The following is a 15,733-nucleotide window of genomic DNA, read 5'->3' on the forward strand; positions in this document are numbered from 1 at the left end:
AGGATTTTAAACATATTTAGCTGGTTTGTTCTACCTACCTAGCATGCTTATTTTTGTCTTCAGTTTTTTTGTCTAACCAGGAGTAATAGTTTCAGATGTTTATGTGCTTGTTTATAAAGCATCTGTCAGCACTTTTACAATGAGGTTATATTTTTGGTAGTTTCTAATCCTGCTGCAGAAGGTTGTTACATGCTGTGACTTGGCGTGGATACCTTTCCTTCTGAAGCAATTAAAAATAAATAAAATTGGATAAGTATTTCAGAGAATTGCCTTTTTTTTACCTGCTTATTGAAAAGAATGTCATTTTTTTTTTCTCAACTGTATTTTTCTTCTGGGATTAAAACCCAAGCAATCAAATACTTCCCAAGGTGCAATTATTATGTTTATCATTTATTTCAAATATAAGACTCTTAGGGTTTTTTTCCAAGAGTTATAAAATGATTATTAATGAAATGTGTATCAAGAAGAACAATTAGTTAAATATCTGTTATATGTTCAAACCCTAGGATTAAAGGGTTTAAATACATCAGTTAGTGTAGTTATTATTAATTGCACTCCTCAAATCGAGTCATTCACTTATTTAATCAGCAAAAGAGACACAGATGTATAGAACAGTCTTTTAGACTCTATGGGAGAGGGAGTGGGTGGGATGATTTGGGGGAATGGCACTGAAACGTGTATAATATCATATAAGAAACGAATTGCCAGTCCAGGTTCAATACCGGATGCTTGGGGCTGGTGCACTGGGATGACTCGGAGGGATGGTATGGCGAGGGAGGTGGGAGGGGTGTTTAGGATGGGGAACACGAGTATGCCTGTGGCAGATTCATGTTGATGTGTGGCAGAACAAATACAATACTGTCAAGTAAAAAAAATTTTTTTTAATTAAAAAAAAAAAAGAAAATTTCATTTTGTTGTTGTTGTTCAGTTGCTAAGCCCTCTCCTACTCTTTTCTATCTCATGGACTGTGGCATGCTATGCTCCTCTCTCCATTATCTCCCAGAGTTTGCCTAAATTTGTGTCTGTTGAGTCAGTGATGCTATCTAACCATCTCATTCTATGCTGCCCACTTCTCCTTTTGCCTTCAGTCTTTCCCAGCATCAGGGTCTTTTCCAGTGAGTCAGTTCTTCACATCAGATGGCTGAAGTATTGGAGCTTCAGCTTCAGTGTCAATCCCTCCAATGAATATTCAGGGTTGATTTCCTTTAGGACTGACTAGTTTGATCTCCCTGCTGTTCAAGAGACTGAAAGAGTCTTCTCCAACACCAGAGTTCAAAAGGATCAATTCTTCAGTGCTGAGCCTTCTTTATGATCCAACTCTCACATCTGTACACGACTACTTGAAAAACCACAGCTTTGACTATATGGACCCTTGTCGGCAATGTGATATCTCTGCTTTTGAATACCCTAAGTTTGTTATAGCTTTCCTTCCAAGAAACAAGTATCTTTTAATTTCATGGCTGCAGTTACCATCTGCAATGATTTTGGAGCCCAAGAAAAGAAGATCTGTCACTGTTTCAACATTTGCCCCTTTTGTTTGCCATGAAGTGATGGGACTGGATGCCATGATCTTAGTTTTTTGAATGTTGAGTTTCCAGCCAGCTTTCACATTCTCCTCTTTTAGTTCCTCTTCACTTTCTGCCATTGGAGTGGCATCATTTGCTTATCTGAGGTTGTTGATATTTCTCTCTGCAATCTTGATTGTAGCTTGTAATTCATCTAGTCCGACCTTTTGCATGATGTACTCTGCATATAAGTTAAATAAGCAGGGTGGCAATATACAGCCTTGATGTACTGCTTTCCCAGTTTTGAACCAGTCCATTGTTCCATCTGGTTCTAATTGTTGCTTTTTGTCCTACGTACAGGTTTCTCAGGAAGCAGGTAAGGTGGTCTGGTATTCCCATCTCTTGAAGAATTTTCCAGTTTGTTGTGATCCGTACAGTCAAAGGCTATACAGTCAATGAAGCAGAAGTTAGATGTTTTTCTGGAATTCTCTTGCTTTCTCTGTGATCCAGCATATGTTGGCAATTTGATTCTGGTTCATCTGCCTTTTCTAAATCCAGCTTGTACATCTGAAAGTTGTCAGTTCACATACTGCTGAAACGTAGTTTGAAGAATTTTTAGCATAAACATACTAGCATGTGAAATGAGTGCAATTGTGTGGTAGTTTGAACATTCTTCGACTTTGCCCTTCTTTGAGATTAGAATGAAAACTGACCTTTTCCAGTCCTGTGGCCACCTCTGAGTCTTCCAAATTTGCTGACATATTGAGCACAGCACTTGAATAGCATCATCTTTTAGGATTTGAAATAGCTCAGCTAGAATTTTCATATGTTTGTCTTATTATTATTGCTTATGATATTCTCATGGTGATTAAAAAATAGCAACTAGACTTAAAAATTAGGTATTGCATTAACTTAGATGGTTTCTAATAATTAATTTCATGGAATTAAGCAAATGCTTCATTTTAGAGTACTGTAAAATATCTGTGACATTGTTTTAGAACAGAATTTCTCAACTTTGGTTTTGGTGACACTTTTGGCACAGGTAAGTCTTGTTGTGAGGGACTGTCCTGTGTATTACAGGATGTTGGCAGTGTCCCTGGCCTCTAGCCACCAGTTGCCAGTAGCACCTTCCCAGTTGTGATAACCAAATATGTCTCTAGATTTAGTACTCTGATTTAAAAAAAAAAATCACACCTGATTAAGAATTGTGGCTTTAAACTAATTTTATTGAAACTTTTTTAAAGTGCTATCATATGCAAATGTTTAATTTCTTCTAATAAAATGAATTGGATTTATAGTGGAGAGGCTTCCAGGTGGCTTCCCATTGGCAGCTGGAGTCACAGGAGACATGGATTCTATCCCGTGGTTGGGACGATCCCCTGGAGAAGGAAATGACAACCCATTCTGGTATTCTTGCCTGAAAAATCCCATGAACAGAGGAACCTGGTTGGCTACAGTCCGTGGAGTATCAAGAGTTGGATAATACTGAACACACATACACACACACACACACACACACACACACACACACACACACACACACACATACACACACACGGCACAGCAGGTTGAAGGTTTTCTTGGGTCCAAAAATGAGACTTTAACTGCTGGTGCTGCCTTATTTTTTCATGTGTTAGGAAAAGCTGAATTATTGAGGAAATTCGTTTTTGGGAAATAACTTCAATATCACTAATATATTAATATTGCATTTTGAAAGTTCTATGTTTATAACACAACACTATTTCTCCAAAGTTATCCTCTTAGTTAAATGTGTTTTCATTTCAGTAGTTATGTTAGGGTCATTTATAACATTGGCCTTCCAGAGAAGTACATGGAGGAATGCAGACATAACTTCAGTCCTGAAACAGTTTATAGTCTGGGAGAGAAAAAGGAATAATATACTGCTTCCAAAGAGGGATGTTACAAGATGTGCAAATAAACTATTATGGGTAGAGTGAATTTAATAGGAAGCTACTGAAGCTTAAACTCCGGGCTACTCAACGCAGGGGCTTTTTCCAAAACTTAATTTTGGTATTTGCAAATTATACTCTTTTTCTTAAAAGAAGTCCCTTCTCCAAACTGTATAAGTTTGAAGTCACAAAAGATCTGCATCCGTTCTCAGCATGGGGATTCCAGGGCTGGAGAGAATGCCTAAGAGAGGACCTGTGCAGGATGGATACAGAGATTGTCTCTCCTGACAGACGTGATCATGGCGATTCCATGTATTATTCACCTACTCCAGGAAAGTAGATTGGCTCTCAGAGAGCTGAACTGTGCCGTGGCTCTCTGCTTCCCGCCGTTTGTGTTTCTTCACACACATGGAGAACTCACAACACCTGGTGGGGTGGGGAACATCCTCTGTCCTGTGATTTGCAGTGTGGTTTGGTAGTTGCTACGTCGTGTCCAACTCTATGCAACCCTATGGACTGCAGCCCGCCACGCTCCTCTATCCACAGGATTTCCCAGGCAAGAATATTGCAGTGGGTAGCCATTGCCTTCTCCAAGGGATCTTCCTGAACCAGGGGTCAAACCCGAGACTCCTGCCCTGCAGGCAGATTCTTTATGGACTGACTTACCAGGGAAGCCCAATGTGGTTTGGACTGTGGCCAAAGGGATTGAAGAAGGGATTTTGCAGTAATAATAGTGAAGTACCAGTGGTGCTGGGTGTCTGACTAAAAGGGACAGGTACCTTTTGCCAAAGGAAAACCACATGGGAAAATCAAAGGTGTGATGGCACAAGATTTTGGGGGGGAGGTAGAGGGGGCAGGGTGGAGGTGCAAAGTTGAAGTGACAGGTGGAAAGGAGAGAGAGGAAGCAGTGGGTGGTCATGTCGCATGGACTGGGGTTAGTGTCAAGGTTGTGGGACACGAGGTGGGTGGGGCAAATGTGAGGCCATCTGGGTAACTTGTCACGCACACCCTGGGAAGGCTTGATAGCATCTGCTTCACATCTAGGGATTGCCTGACCTCAGGAGGAATTTTCCTCATTCTGCCATGCCCACTGTGACCTTCCAGATACACACATGTGGCTCTGCACTCTGTTGGGGGCTGCCTGAATGAGAAATTCACCAAGATTTTTGATGGTTTTTGTTGTAGCTGTGAGAGATCCTCGGTTATACTCTTGTCCCATCTACAAGAAGCCGGTCCGAACAGACCTGAACTACATCGCTGCTGTAGACCTCAGGACGGCCCAGGCCCCCGAACACTGGGTGCTGCGTGGAGTTGCCCTTCTCTGCGATGTCAAGTAATGTGGGGCATGTCCCTCACCAAGTAAACGCAGGATCCAGAGTATCACAAACTCTGTTCTTCCGTATGGACGTTGTGTACATCAGGTTGATTGTACGGTGTGCGAACTGCTTCGGTGTTCCCTGCTCCTTCGCTGGATGCTTGCTTATATTTAGTCTGTTTCACCATCAATGACCAATCACTGTGTGTTTTGAAAAGCTATTTGGTGATTTAGAAGTAAGGTTTATAATTTTCTAATCAAGCTTGGCCCTCAAATCCAGAGTAATACGTTTTCTTCTTTCAATGTCAAAGACTGACTTGGGTAAATAGGTGGCGTTAGTATTTCCCTGGAAGGGATTATTCTTCTGTTAATGTGGTTCTGGTGACAGCTCAGTTCTCTAAGGTAACATGACAAGTTTGTGCTAATTCTGTTTCTGTTGCCTTTTGCATTTAGGTCAGGTAGGAGATTTGTTTTCATGACTGAAGTTGCCAGTTAAACAGATCTAAAAAATGGAAGGAAATAGAATGATGGTTAAGAATGTGAATAGATGAATAGACAATGCATGTAATCCTGTAGAATAAACATATGGAATAGTGTTCAACTCCACTGATAATTACTGAAGAGCGACACTTACCTTACACTTATTATAATTAAAAAAAAATTAATTTTGGGGAGGTCTTTGTAAAAGTGATACATTCAGACTCCTTGAACAATAGAAACCAACCCATTCTTTTTGTAAAATGATTAAATAACTAAGCACAGAAGGAATCATAAAAACATTCACATGCTTTGACCCTTATTTTCTCTCCTAGAAACCTACTGAGGAAACAATTTGAAAGACTGGAAAAAATGGTATATAAAAATGTATTTAATAGCATAAAAATAATAAATGCCCCCAAAGGCAAAAAATAAGTCTATGCTTAAGGAGATTAGAGGGTATTAGACAACCGTGAAAAACAATAATGAAGATTTCATAATGTAGAAATGGTGAGCACAGGCTGTTACGTGAAAGAGAGTTAGCAAAATATTGAGTATTATAACTAAAATGTATTTGGTGTGGACAAAAGTTAGAAGATAATGTGGAAAAATAAAAACAGGGATGTTTGAATGGTAAAGGTTCCAGTTGACTTGAAAAAAATGTAATGATTGGAAGAAACAATAGGAAAAGGATAAAAGTCTTAGTGGGTGAAAAATTCACATGATCTTTTATTAATTAGGAAAATACTATATAAGGGGCTTCTCACATGTTTTTACTTTAAATCATGACTACAAATTATACACTGTTTCATCTATAACCTGTTTACTTGGGGACGTGGTCAGTGCTAAGGTAGAATTGCAGCCTAGAATTGGTTAACTTCAGAAATGCATTGCTTCAGGTTTCTGGTGATGAAGGGTTTTATAGGGAGGAAAGATTACAAGGAGACCAGTATGGGTCCCTCTCACTAGGACTTGCTCTGTGATGAGTATCATTTTATTTTAATTATAATGAGAATTAGACCTGAGTGGTTCATGTGACACCTACCCATTTTAGAGAATGCTATTTTCATTTGAGCAGCTTCTTTTGGTCTGAATTAATATATCAGTTGATTTGTGTGAATTGCGGTAAAACCATCATTTTATTTTGAAGAATAAATAATGAAAATGTGGAAATAATGCAGATGAATAAAATCCATTAATGAATGTCCGAATTGTAATTGTTATTTATAAGCAAAGGGGTGAGTTCCATTGAGTATCCAGAAATAAGCTTTAAAAACTGGATTTTTTAATCAGCTTGAAAATGTATAATACATATAATTTTGTGATATACTCCGTTGGTATATGTGTATGAGTTTTGGAGACCCAAAGTAGAAAAGAACACCATGAAAACAAATGGAAATTTTTAGGAAGTAATTCAGCAGGGAGACTTCCCTGGTGATCCAGTGGTTAATAATCCATCTTGCAATGCAGGGTTCTTGGGTTTGATCCCTGGTTGGGGAACTAAGATCCCACTTGCCTTAAGACAACTAAGCCCGGGTGCCTCAACTACTGAAGGATGAGTTCTCCGGAGCCCTCACACTGCAGTGACAGCCTGCACACCACAATTAGAGAGTCTGTAATGGAAGACCCTCTGTGATGCAGGGGAGATTCCTTGTGCTGCAGCTACCACCTGACACAGCTGAGTTTAGCTCAGTTCAGTTGCTCAGTCGTGTCCGACTCTTTGCAAGCCCATGGACTGCAGCACGCCAGGCTTCCCTGTCCTTCACCAACTCCTGGAGCTTACTCAAATTCATGTCCACGAAGTTGGTGATGCTATCCAACCATCTCATCCTCTGTTGTCCCCTTCTCTTCTGCCCTCAATCTTTCCCAGCATCAGGGTCTTTTCCAACGAGTTAGTTCTTCTTTTCAGGTGGCCAAAGTACTGGAGTTTCAGCTTCAGTATCCATCCTTCCAATGAATATTCAGGACTGATTTCCTTTAGGATGGACTGGTTGGATCTCCTTGCAGTCCAAAGGACTCTCAAGAGTCTTCTCCAACACCACAGTTCAAAAACATCAATTCTTCAGCTACTCAGCTTCCTTTATGGTCCAACTCTCACATCCATACATGACTACTGGAGAAACTGAATTAATTACTTTTAAAAATTAAACAAGGAACATCACTGAAACATGGAGGAGCCAGCGAGGCCCCTTCCTGCTTCACTTCCACCCCCTACCCTGTAGCTCCTACCCGCTGAAGGGCACTCAATATTCTACTGAATTGGGGACCAGAGAGGACCAACTGACTGAATCTTCAGGTTGGTGGGGAGAGTTGCTGACTCCCTTGGATGTAGAAAAAGCTACAGTGGGGATTTTGTTGCATTTCAAGGTGATAAACCCATTTTTTAATCTGCATCAATATTGATTTACTTTAAAAAGTATTTGTTTTGCACCTCCTGTGTGTCAGGCACTCTGGTACCCTGGTGGGATGATGGTGGGAAAAAATTCTCACATTCCCTGATTTCATGGAACTCATGGAGGAGGGCACAGCAACCCACTCCAGTGTTCCTGCTTGGAGAACCCCGTGGATAGAGGAACCTGGCAGGCTACAGTCCAGGGGGTCACACAGAGTTGGACATAAGTGAAGTGACTTAGTACATGCACATAACAGGACTAAACATAGAAACAAAGCAGTTATCCAGGCACATAATTTTATATGATCTCAGTGTACGGTTGGATAACCTGACGTGTGGGTGATACATAGAAAGATGTAGGGACTTCCCTGGTGGTCTAGTGGTTAAGACTCTGCTCTTCAATGCAGGGGGCATGGGGTTCCATCATAGGCCAGGAAACTAAGATCCCACATGCCAAGTAGTGTGGCCATAAGGTTTTTTAAAAAAAAGACAGAAAAGTATATAAAGATGAGGGGTTGAAGGAAATGGCAACCCACTCCAGTATTCTTGCCTGGAGAATTCCGTGGACAGAGGAGCCTGCTGGGCTACAGTCCCTGGGGTCATAGAGTTGGACACGATTGAGCAGTTAACACAAGTGCTATGAAGGAAGCACTGGATTCCATGAGGGAGCTGGTAGCTATTCATGGGTCATAGGTTAGCAGGTAGAAGCCACACTACAGCGTCCCCATTTATTTTTTAAATTGTATTACTATTTTTTACAATTATTATTATTATTTTTAACTAAGAGTCCAGCCTGGAATACAGGCTGAGAAGGGCTACTTTCTAAGTGAAACTGCAAACCTTGTTCTGACTCCAGCACAGTGGCTGATGGACACCATGTGTTTCTAAGTCACTGGAGCGAGAAGCACTTCTTTGTATTAAATGCTTGTTTGCAATGGAAACTCTTGTAAATAATTCAACATTAAGAGGCATGAAGAGACAAACCACAAATGTTACAATTACGTAGCTTGCAGGATTCTCCAATTTAGATAAAATACACAGTGTCAACAGTGTCTTTGTCAATGATAAATTTTTGTTCAATGGTATGGCATTATTAAAACATTAGATATGCTAATGCATCCTGCTAATGTAGTTTATAACATTTTTGCAACTCAAAAATCTTTAATGATCATAAAAGTAATTCAATATTTATATTAATACATGAACCATTTTCTCTTAAAGACACAATTTTCCCTCACCTCCAAATCTGCAACACAATTTTTGCTCCCATGTCAGGCCCTGGTGAGGTCCACAATCACTTTTATATTTAAAATAATGTACTCTTACAAGTATTAGTGAAATGAAGTAGGACCCTATGGTCTTTGTTTCCCATGTTGTCTGCCTGCCTCTTGTCTGTGGAAAAACTTTAGCCAAAGAATAAGTTAAATCAGAGAAGTGAGAACATGCAGAAAGAAAGGAAAACCGTCAAAGGAGACCAAATAATAATAGTTTAGTCATTAAGCATAGTCAAGAACTTTTAGTTCCTTCTCAAGGGCTATAGATAATATTTTGAGCCATATCCTGTGAGCTGTCTTGTAGATACTAAAATCTCTACCTGGTGGTGAAGTTAACTACGTGATGACTAGACTGTAGCTGTGACATGTGTGTTAGTCATTCAGCTGTGTCCGATTCTTTATGACCCCATGGACCATAGTCCACCAGGCTCCTCCATCCATGGGATTCTCCAGGCAAGAATACTGGGGTGGGTTGCCATTCCCTTCTCCAGGGGATCTTCCTGACCCAGGGATTGAACCTGGTCTCCTGCCTTGTCTGAGCCACCAAACTTTTAAGCAGAAATGAAAAAGAACCATCAAGAATGTCAAGAAACCCTTAGCTTCCCTGGGGTCTTGCTCTCTGCCTCCATCTTTGAAGGTGTTGCTTCTGAGACAGTGGTTCTCAAACTGTGTGCCTGGGGAACCCAGATGTGGCCAACAGCCTCAACTCACAAGAGTGTTCAATGTCCACACCTTCACTTAAACACCAGTGCCACTTGGCCACTGTCCCAACAAGGATCTCCTCACATAACACCAGCAAGTCAAGGTCAAGGGTCCTCATGGTCTAAGCTCCTCAAGGTCAAAGCTCCCCAAGGTCAAGGCTCCTCAAGGAGCTCTCTCTCAGCTTTGCTGGCCTTGCCCTCCATGGAGGACTCTGCAAGTATGCGTGTTTCCCTAGTGGGGCCTTCCTTGGTTACTTCAGATTGTAGAAAAAAACTAACTAGAGGGCCACTCCAGGTGGAAGGACCTGGGGTCCATCTGTCCACCGAATGCTCCCACAGTGGGGTAAACTTTGCCAAGACTGGACCCCATACCCAGCAGCTCACAGAACTCCTCAAATTTAGTGCAAATATGCTCTCCCAGGGCACATCCCTCAGACAGCCACAGTTCCATCAGGGCCTGCCAGAGAGATGAAGGCCCTGAAGATGAGGACCCCCATGGCCATCTCCTTGCAGGGGTCCCCAGGCGTGCACACAGAGCCCAGCCCTGCCCCACCTGGAGGCTCCATGACATAAGCTGTCAATTTTTGAGAACTGGCCTCAAGAAATAGAAACAAACCAGCCTTGAAACCAAAGACTAACTGTACTTAAAACAAGATGATGCTGGTCAGACCCCCAGTGACCAGGGTGGTTGTCAGAGCTGACTGTGCTGTTTCTCATGTAGTCCCTGCCTCAGCTTATTAGAAGCTCTAGCCCTCTGACTGTCAGTGGGATGGAGTCAGCCTTTGGACAGGAGTCCACCCTCGCCCTCCTCTTCAGTTGCCAGCAGCCAAAATAAAGCAAATTTTCCTTTCCACCAACCCTGATTTTTTACTGGCTTTGAGCAGTCAGACCCCTCCCCTTTCAGTTACATTACACATGATTTTTGAAAATTACATTGTATAACAAATCACTGCTCATTAGTAGCCTAGTCAACACATCAAAATAATGCCTTTTAAGGGAAAACAAAATGTATAATTATATTCACAATATGGTCCTCCAGATTGAGGGAAACCAGTAAACAGATCAGTAGGTTATGAAACCATGAGGAAATCTAGTAGTTTGTGCTTAACATTTTTTCAGTGTTGAGTTCTAGTAATTTTTGAAGTTTATACATTCTAGTTAATCAACTGACATCAGCTGTATCCAATGTCTGCATATTGTCTCTATAAATACCTCCAGTGAAGGATAGAAGAGAACTCAAGGTCTGCTTTAGAATCAGCTATGAGCTTTGGGCAGGACACTGAATCCACAAATAGGTCCTTACCTGTCTTAAATGGGAGCCTTATTCTGTGATGAGCTTTACACACAGTGAACCTTCTCAAGGCAAGAGCGGATGGCACTGCTACCCTGAGGCTTTTCTGGTTTAGTCCTTCAGCCTGGAAAACCATTAAACTGACAGCCAGATGGGAATGACCAGTTGAATCCTACTCTCTCCTTTCATTTGCATGAGAAGAAATGAAAATACAGCGACTAAAGAACCAGAAGGCTGGAAGACAGTATCCTGAGCGGGATGGGATGGAGGATCACAAGGACAGTTGGGTTTCTTTTCTTCAGACACTGTTAGAATTCCATTATTATCAATAACTCCAACAGATCAAGATGATAAATGAATAATCTCGTCCAAAGTCCTCAAATGAGCCCTTAAAAACCAGCTTATCCCCTAGATTTCAAAGTTTTCACTACAAAATGCCAACAGTATTACAACCTAATAGTATAATTTCAATGCCTTAAAGGATTTAATCCAAGGTTTTAGAAAAGTTCTATCAGCTCTTAGTATTAATAACATCATAAAACCACCATATGGACTTGCCTCATGTGTATTGTTCCTGTGGGTCCTTTGTGCCTCTCTATATTTAGAACTCCATTTAGATTCCCAAGGCTCAGGATTTACAGGCAAACTTCCTTGTGTCCAGTTTTGAGTTTATGTTGGGTGGTTGCAGAGCTTGGGAGCCTCGCCTTCCTTTTGGTTTGCGAGCCAAACACCATTTTTCACTGGGCTATGCGCTGTTGCTCCTGGTTGCGTGTCATGCGGGTGCAGCCAGGACATATTTGTGGCATGATGCTTTGCCTCTGCTCCAGGAATGTTTTACGATCACGGTTAATACCTTTCTTCATTTATTTCTTCACTTAGGCTAATAAGCATAAGCATAAGCATTCACATCAACTGTGATCGTAAACACACTTGCCTGGAAAGCCAATTAAGTTTCTTCCAGTATTTTATGCAGGAGTCAATTTTAATAAGACCACATAGAGCGTTCACGAGTACTCGAGAGGGAAGAAGGATTAAATGTGGTGAAGGACACCAAGGAGATTATATAAAAAGTCACGAGATGGGGAGCTTTGAGAAGGATTATGAAGCAGAACTGGTGCTTCAGCTCAGGCTGGTCTCCTCTGTCCTGCTGCCTTCAGTTTAAATTCACTCTGTTAGCATCACCTTGCTCCTCATGGTCCACTGTGATGTCATTTGTAATCTATTTATGCAAATGCCTCCAGCAAATCCTAGGAGGCCTGCAGAAAAAGAGCTTATAAAACATTTTAGTGTTTTATCATTTGAAAAGTGATCATTTGCATGCACCAATTAAACTTTTTGCTATACTAGCAAATAGTGAAAATGCTTTTAGTGTCTCAGAAACATTTTAAATCACCATTGTTCACATCTTACAAACCTGATACACCACTGATCACAAAGATTTATAAGTGGCACAAATGAGGGGTTATAAAAAAGATGATTGCTGTCAGTTCAGTTCAGTTGCTCAGTCGTGTCCAATTCTTTGCGACCCCATGGGCTGCAGCACGCCAGGCCTCCCTGTCCATCATCAACACCCAAAGTTTACTAAAACTCATGTCCATTGCATAGGTGTAGCCATCCAACCATCTCATCCTCTGTCATCCCCTTCTCCCACCTTCAATCATTCCCAATATCAGGGTATTTTCCAATGAGTCAGTTCTTTGCATCAGGTGGCCAAAGCATTGGAGTTTCAGCTTCAGCATCAATCCTTCCAATGAATATTCAGGACTAATTTCCTTTAGGATGGACTAGTTGTATCTCCTTGTAGTCCAAGGGATTCTCAAGAGGCTTCTCCAGCACCACAGTTCAAAAGCATCAATTCCTCACTGCTCAGCTTTCTTTATAGTCCAACTCTCACATCCAGACATGACTACTGGAAAAACCGTAGCTTTGACTAGACAGATTTTTGTTGGTAATGTCTCTGCTTTTTAATATGCTGTCTACGTTGGTCATAGCTTTTCTTCCAAGGAGCAAGTGTCTTTTAATTTCATGGCTGCAGTCACTATCTGAAGTGATTTTGAAGCCCCAAAAGATAAAGTCTGTTACTATTTCTACTGTTTCCCCATCTATTTGCCATGAAGTGATGGAACCAGATGCCATGATCTTAGTTTTCTGCATGTTGAGTTTTAAGTTAGCTTTTTCACTCTCCTCTTTCACTTTCATCAAGAGTCCCTTTAGTTCCTGTTTGCTTTCTGCCATAAGGGTGGTGTCATCTGCATACATGTGGTTATTGATATTTCTCCCTGCTATTTTGATTCCAGCTTGTGTTTAATCCAACTCAGCATTTTTGGGGAAGATCCCCTGGAGAAGGAAATGGTAACCCACTCCAGTATTCTTGCCTGGAGAATCCCATGGATAGAGAAGCCTGGTAGGCTACAATCCACGGGGTCGCAAAGAGTCAGACACGACTGAACGACTTCACTTCACTCTGCTTGGACATTGGAATGGTTCCATATTAAGAAAGGAGTACTTCAGGCTGTATACTGTCACCTTGCTTCTTTAACTTATGTGCAGATTACATCATGCGAAAGAGTACGTCTTGATGCCCATGGTGTGGGTCTGTCTCTTGCTGCAATGATGCCCTCACGGTTCCTCTGGGATAGAGCCCACAGCACACAGTCCCTGCTACAGGAGAGCATTTATGGCCCGCCTTGGCATTATAAGATCTTCAGCCTCTAATATACTGGGTTGGCCAAAAAGTTCATTGGAGCTTTTTGTAACATGTAATGGAACAATCCATGCGAACTTAATGGCCAACTCAATGAATCCTAAGGTTTTTTTTTTTTTTTAATGGGATTACAAAGTTTTGCCAAGTTGTGAAACTCTTAGATTGTGTCTTTGCACAAAGACCCTTTCCTTCAACTCATGGTCCCCTTCAGTCATATCCTTGCATGCCTGTTGTTCAGTCACTTCAGTTGTATCTGACTCTTTGTGACCCCATGGACTGTAGCCCACCAGGCTCCTCTGTCCATGGGGTTCTCCAGGTAGGAATACTGGAGTGGGTTGCCATGCCTTCTCCAAGGGATTTTCCCAACCTGGGGATCGAATCCGCCTCTCCTGTGTCTCCTACATTCCAGGCGGATTCTCTACCCACTGAACCACCTGGGAAACCCAGTCCCATCCTTAGCTCTCAGCAAATTGAACTAATCAGGGCTTAAGATAAGACCCCCTTGGAAGAATACTTGTGTTCAGGTAGAGTCCTAAACTTAAAGAGACCCTTGTTTGCTATGCTTCACTTCGAAAGACTATGCTTTTCTCCTTCAGGAAGCACAGCCAAAAATTTCACAGAAGTATCTTTACAATGGGGGAGGGTTGCCCATGGATATCACAGGATATCAAATTTTACTCTAGGTTAAAAGGGGAACTTTGCAGGACTTCCATGGTGGTCCAGTGGCTAAGATTCCGTGTTCCCAATGCAGGGAAGCCCAGGTTCTATCCTGGTTGGGGAACTAGATCCCACATGCCCCAACTAAGAATTTGCATGTTGCAATTAAAGATCCTGCATGCTGCAACTAAAAAGAACCCACATGCTGCAACGAAGACCTGGCACAGCCAAATAAATGACTAATTTTTTTTTAAAATGGGAAACTTTGCATCTCACATCTGAGACTGTAACAGAGATTTCAGGTTCATACCTATCCCGGCCTATTTCAATAGCATTCTTATACTCTTTTGTTATAAAATGAAAAGCCCAGGAATGCCAAGGCCAAATGGCACCACAGGACAGCAGTTGTCAATCTGGAGTCCTCTAGCCTGATCGATCACTCTATCTGGTCACATTATTTAGGCTCCAACAAGATCACTAAAGGCTCTGCTAACCATGAGCATCTTCATACGTAATGGTGGCACTGGTTATAGGTTCTGAGCCTACTCTGTAGCAAAGTGTCCATGGGGAAAACCAGAGTTCTAAGTTAGGATGCTAATGTCCGCCCCAGATCCACAGCCCCATCTGGAGTCCCACTTCCAACCCTGCTGTGCTGAAGGTTCCAGTTTTCCCACCTTTACCATCTTTGCCCAGCTCAAATCACCCGGTGGTGGCTGCTATTGTCTGGGGCACCATAGCAAATGGAGGGTGAGTAACGCTCAGTCTCTGCAGATTCTCCCAGGATGACTCCCTCCTTTCTGAGACACTTCTTCTGCCCAGCTGGCTGCATGGTCACACACACTTTCTAGATCAGTGTGATGCCTGGGAGATAGCAGGGTGATCAGAGAAAGAGGAGTGCACAGACAGGGTCAAATCCTGGAGCTACTGTTTACTAACTGGGTAAATTTGGCAGAGTTGATTAGTGTTTCTGAGACATGTTTCTCATCTGCATAACGGGTACACAACACCTTCCGTGTGAGGCTGTTGTGAGAACCAATAGAAACAGAAAATTGGAAAATGCCCAGGACAAAGGAGAGGCTTCCGCGGTGGTGCTAGTGGTAAAGAATCCACCTATCAATCCAGGAGAGGCAAGAGAAGTGGGGTAGATCCCTGGGGAGGGAAGATACCCTGGAGTTACAACCTGGCCAGATATATACACTGCAGTGTCACTATGGATAGAGTAGAAAACGGCAACCCACGCCAGTATTCTTGCCTCAAAAAATTCCACAGACAGAGGAGCCTGGCAGGCTATAGCCATGGAGTCACAGTCGGACTCCACTGAATGAGAACACACACATGCAGAACAAAGATGTGCTCAGCAAAGCTCACTTCATTCCCACACCGCGTTTCCAGTCAAGTTGTAGAGGGAGGAGAGAGACAGGCTGCCACCACTTGGCGTGAGGATCCTTCTTTAAGAAGTGGCCCTGATGGTCAGGAGGTATGGTCCTTCCACTTCTTGTAAAGCATT

The 15,733-nt window shown here is 42.1% G+C and overlaps 1 protein-coding gene across 1 annotated transcript in view; it reads left to right on the forward strand.

Moving 5' to 3' along the window:
• Positions 1–6,410, forward strand: part of DNAH5 (dynein axonemal heavy chain 5) — a 258,304-nt gene extending 251,894 nt beyond the window's left edge. The window contains exon 79 of the mRNA XM_005694882.3: positions 4,601–6,410. Coding sequence (XP_005694939.2) covers positions 4,601–4,752 — 152 coding nt within the window. The 3' untranslated portion in view covers positions 4,753–6,410. The remainder of the gene's footprint in view (positions 1–4,600) is intronic.

The sequence above is a fragment of the Capra hircus genome, chromosome 20 (genome assembly GCF_001704415.2).
Source record: "Capra hircus breed San Clemente chromosome 20, ASM170441v1, whole genome shotgun sequence".
NCBI classification, from domain to species: Eukaryota; Metazoa; Chordata; class Mammalia; order Artiodactyla; family Bovidae; genus Capra; species Capra hircus.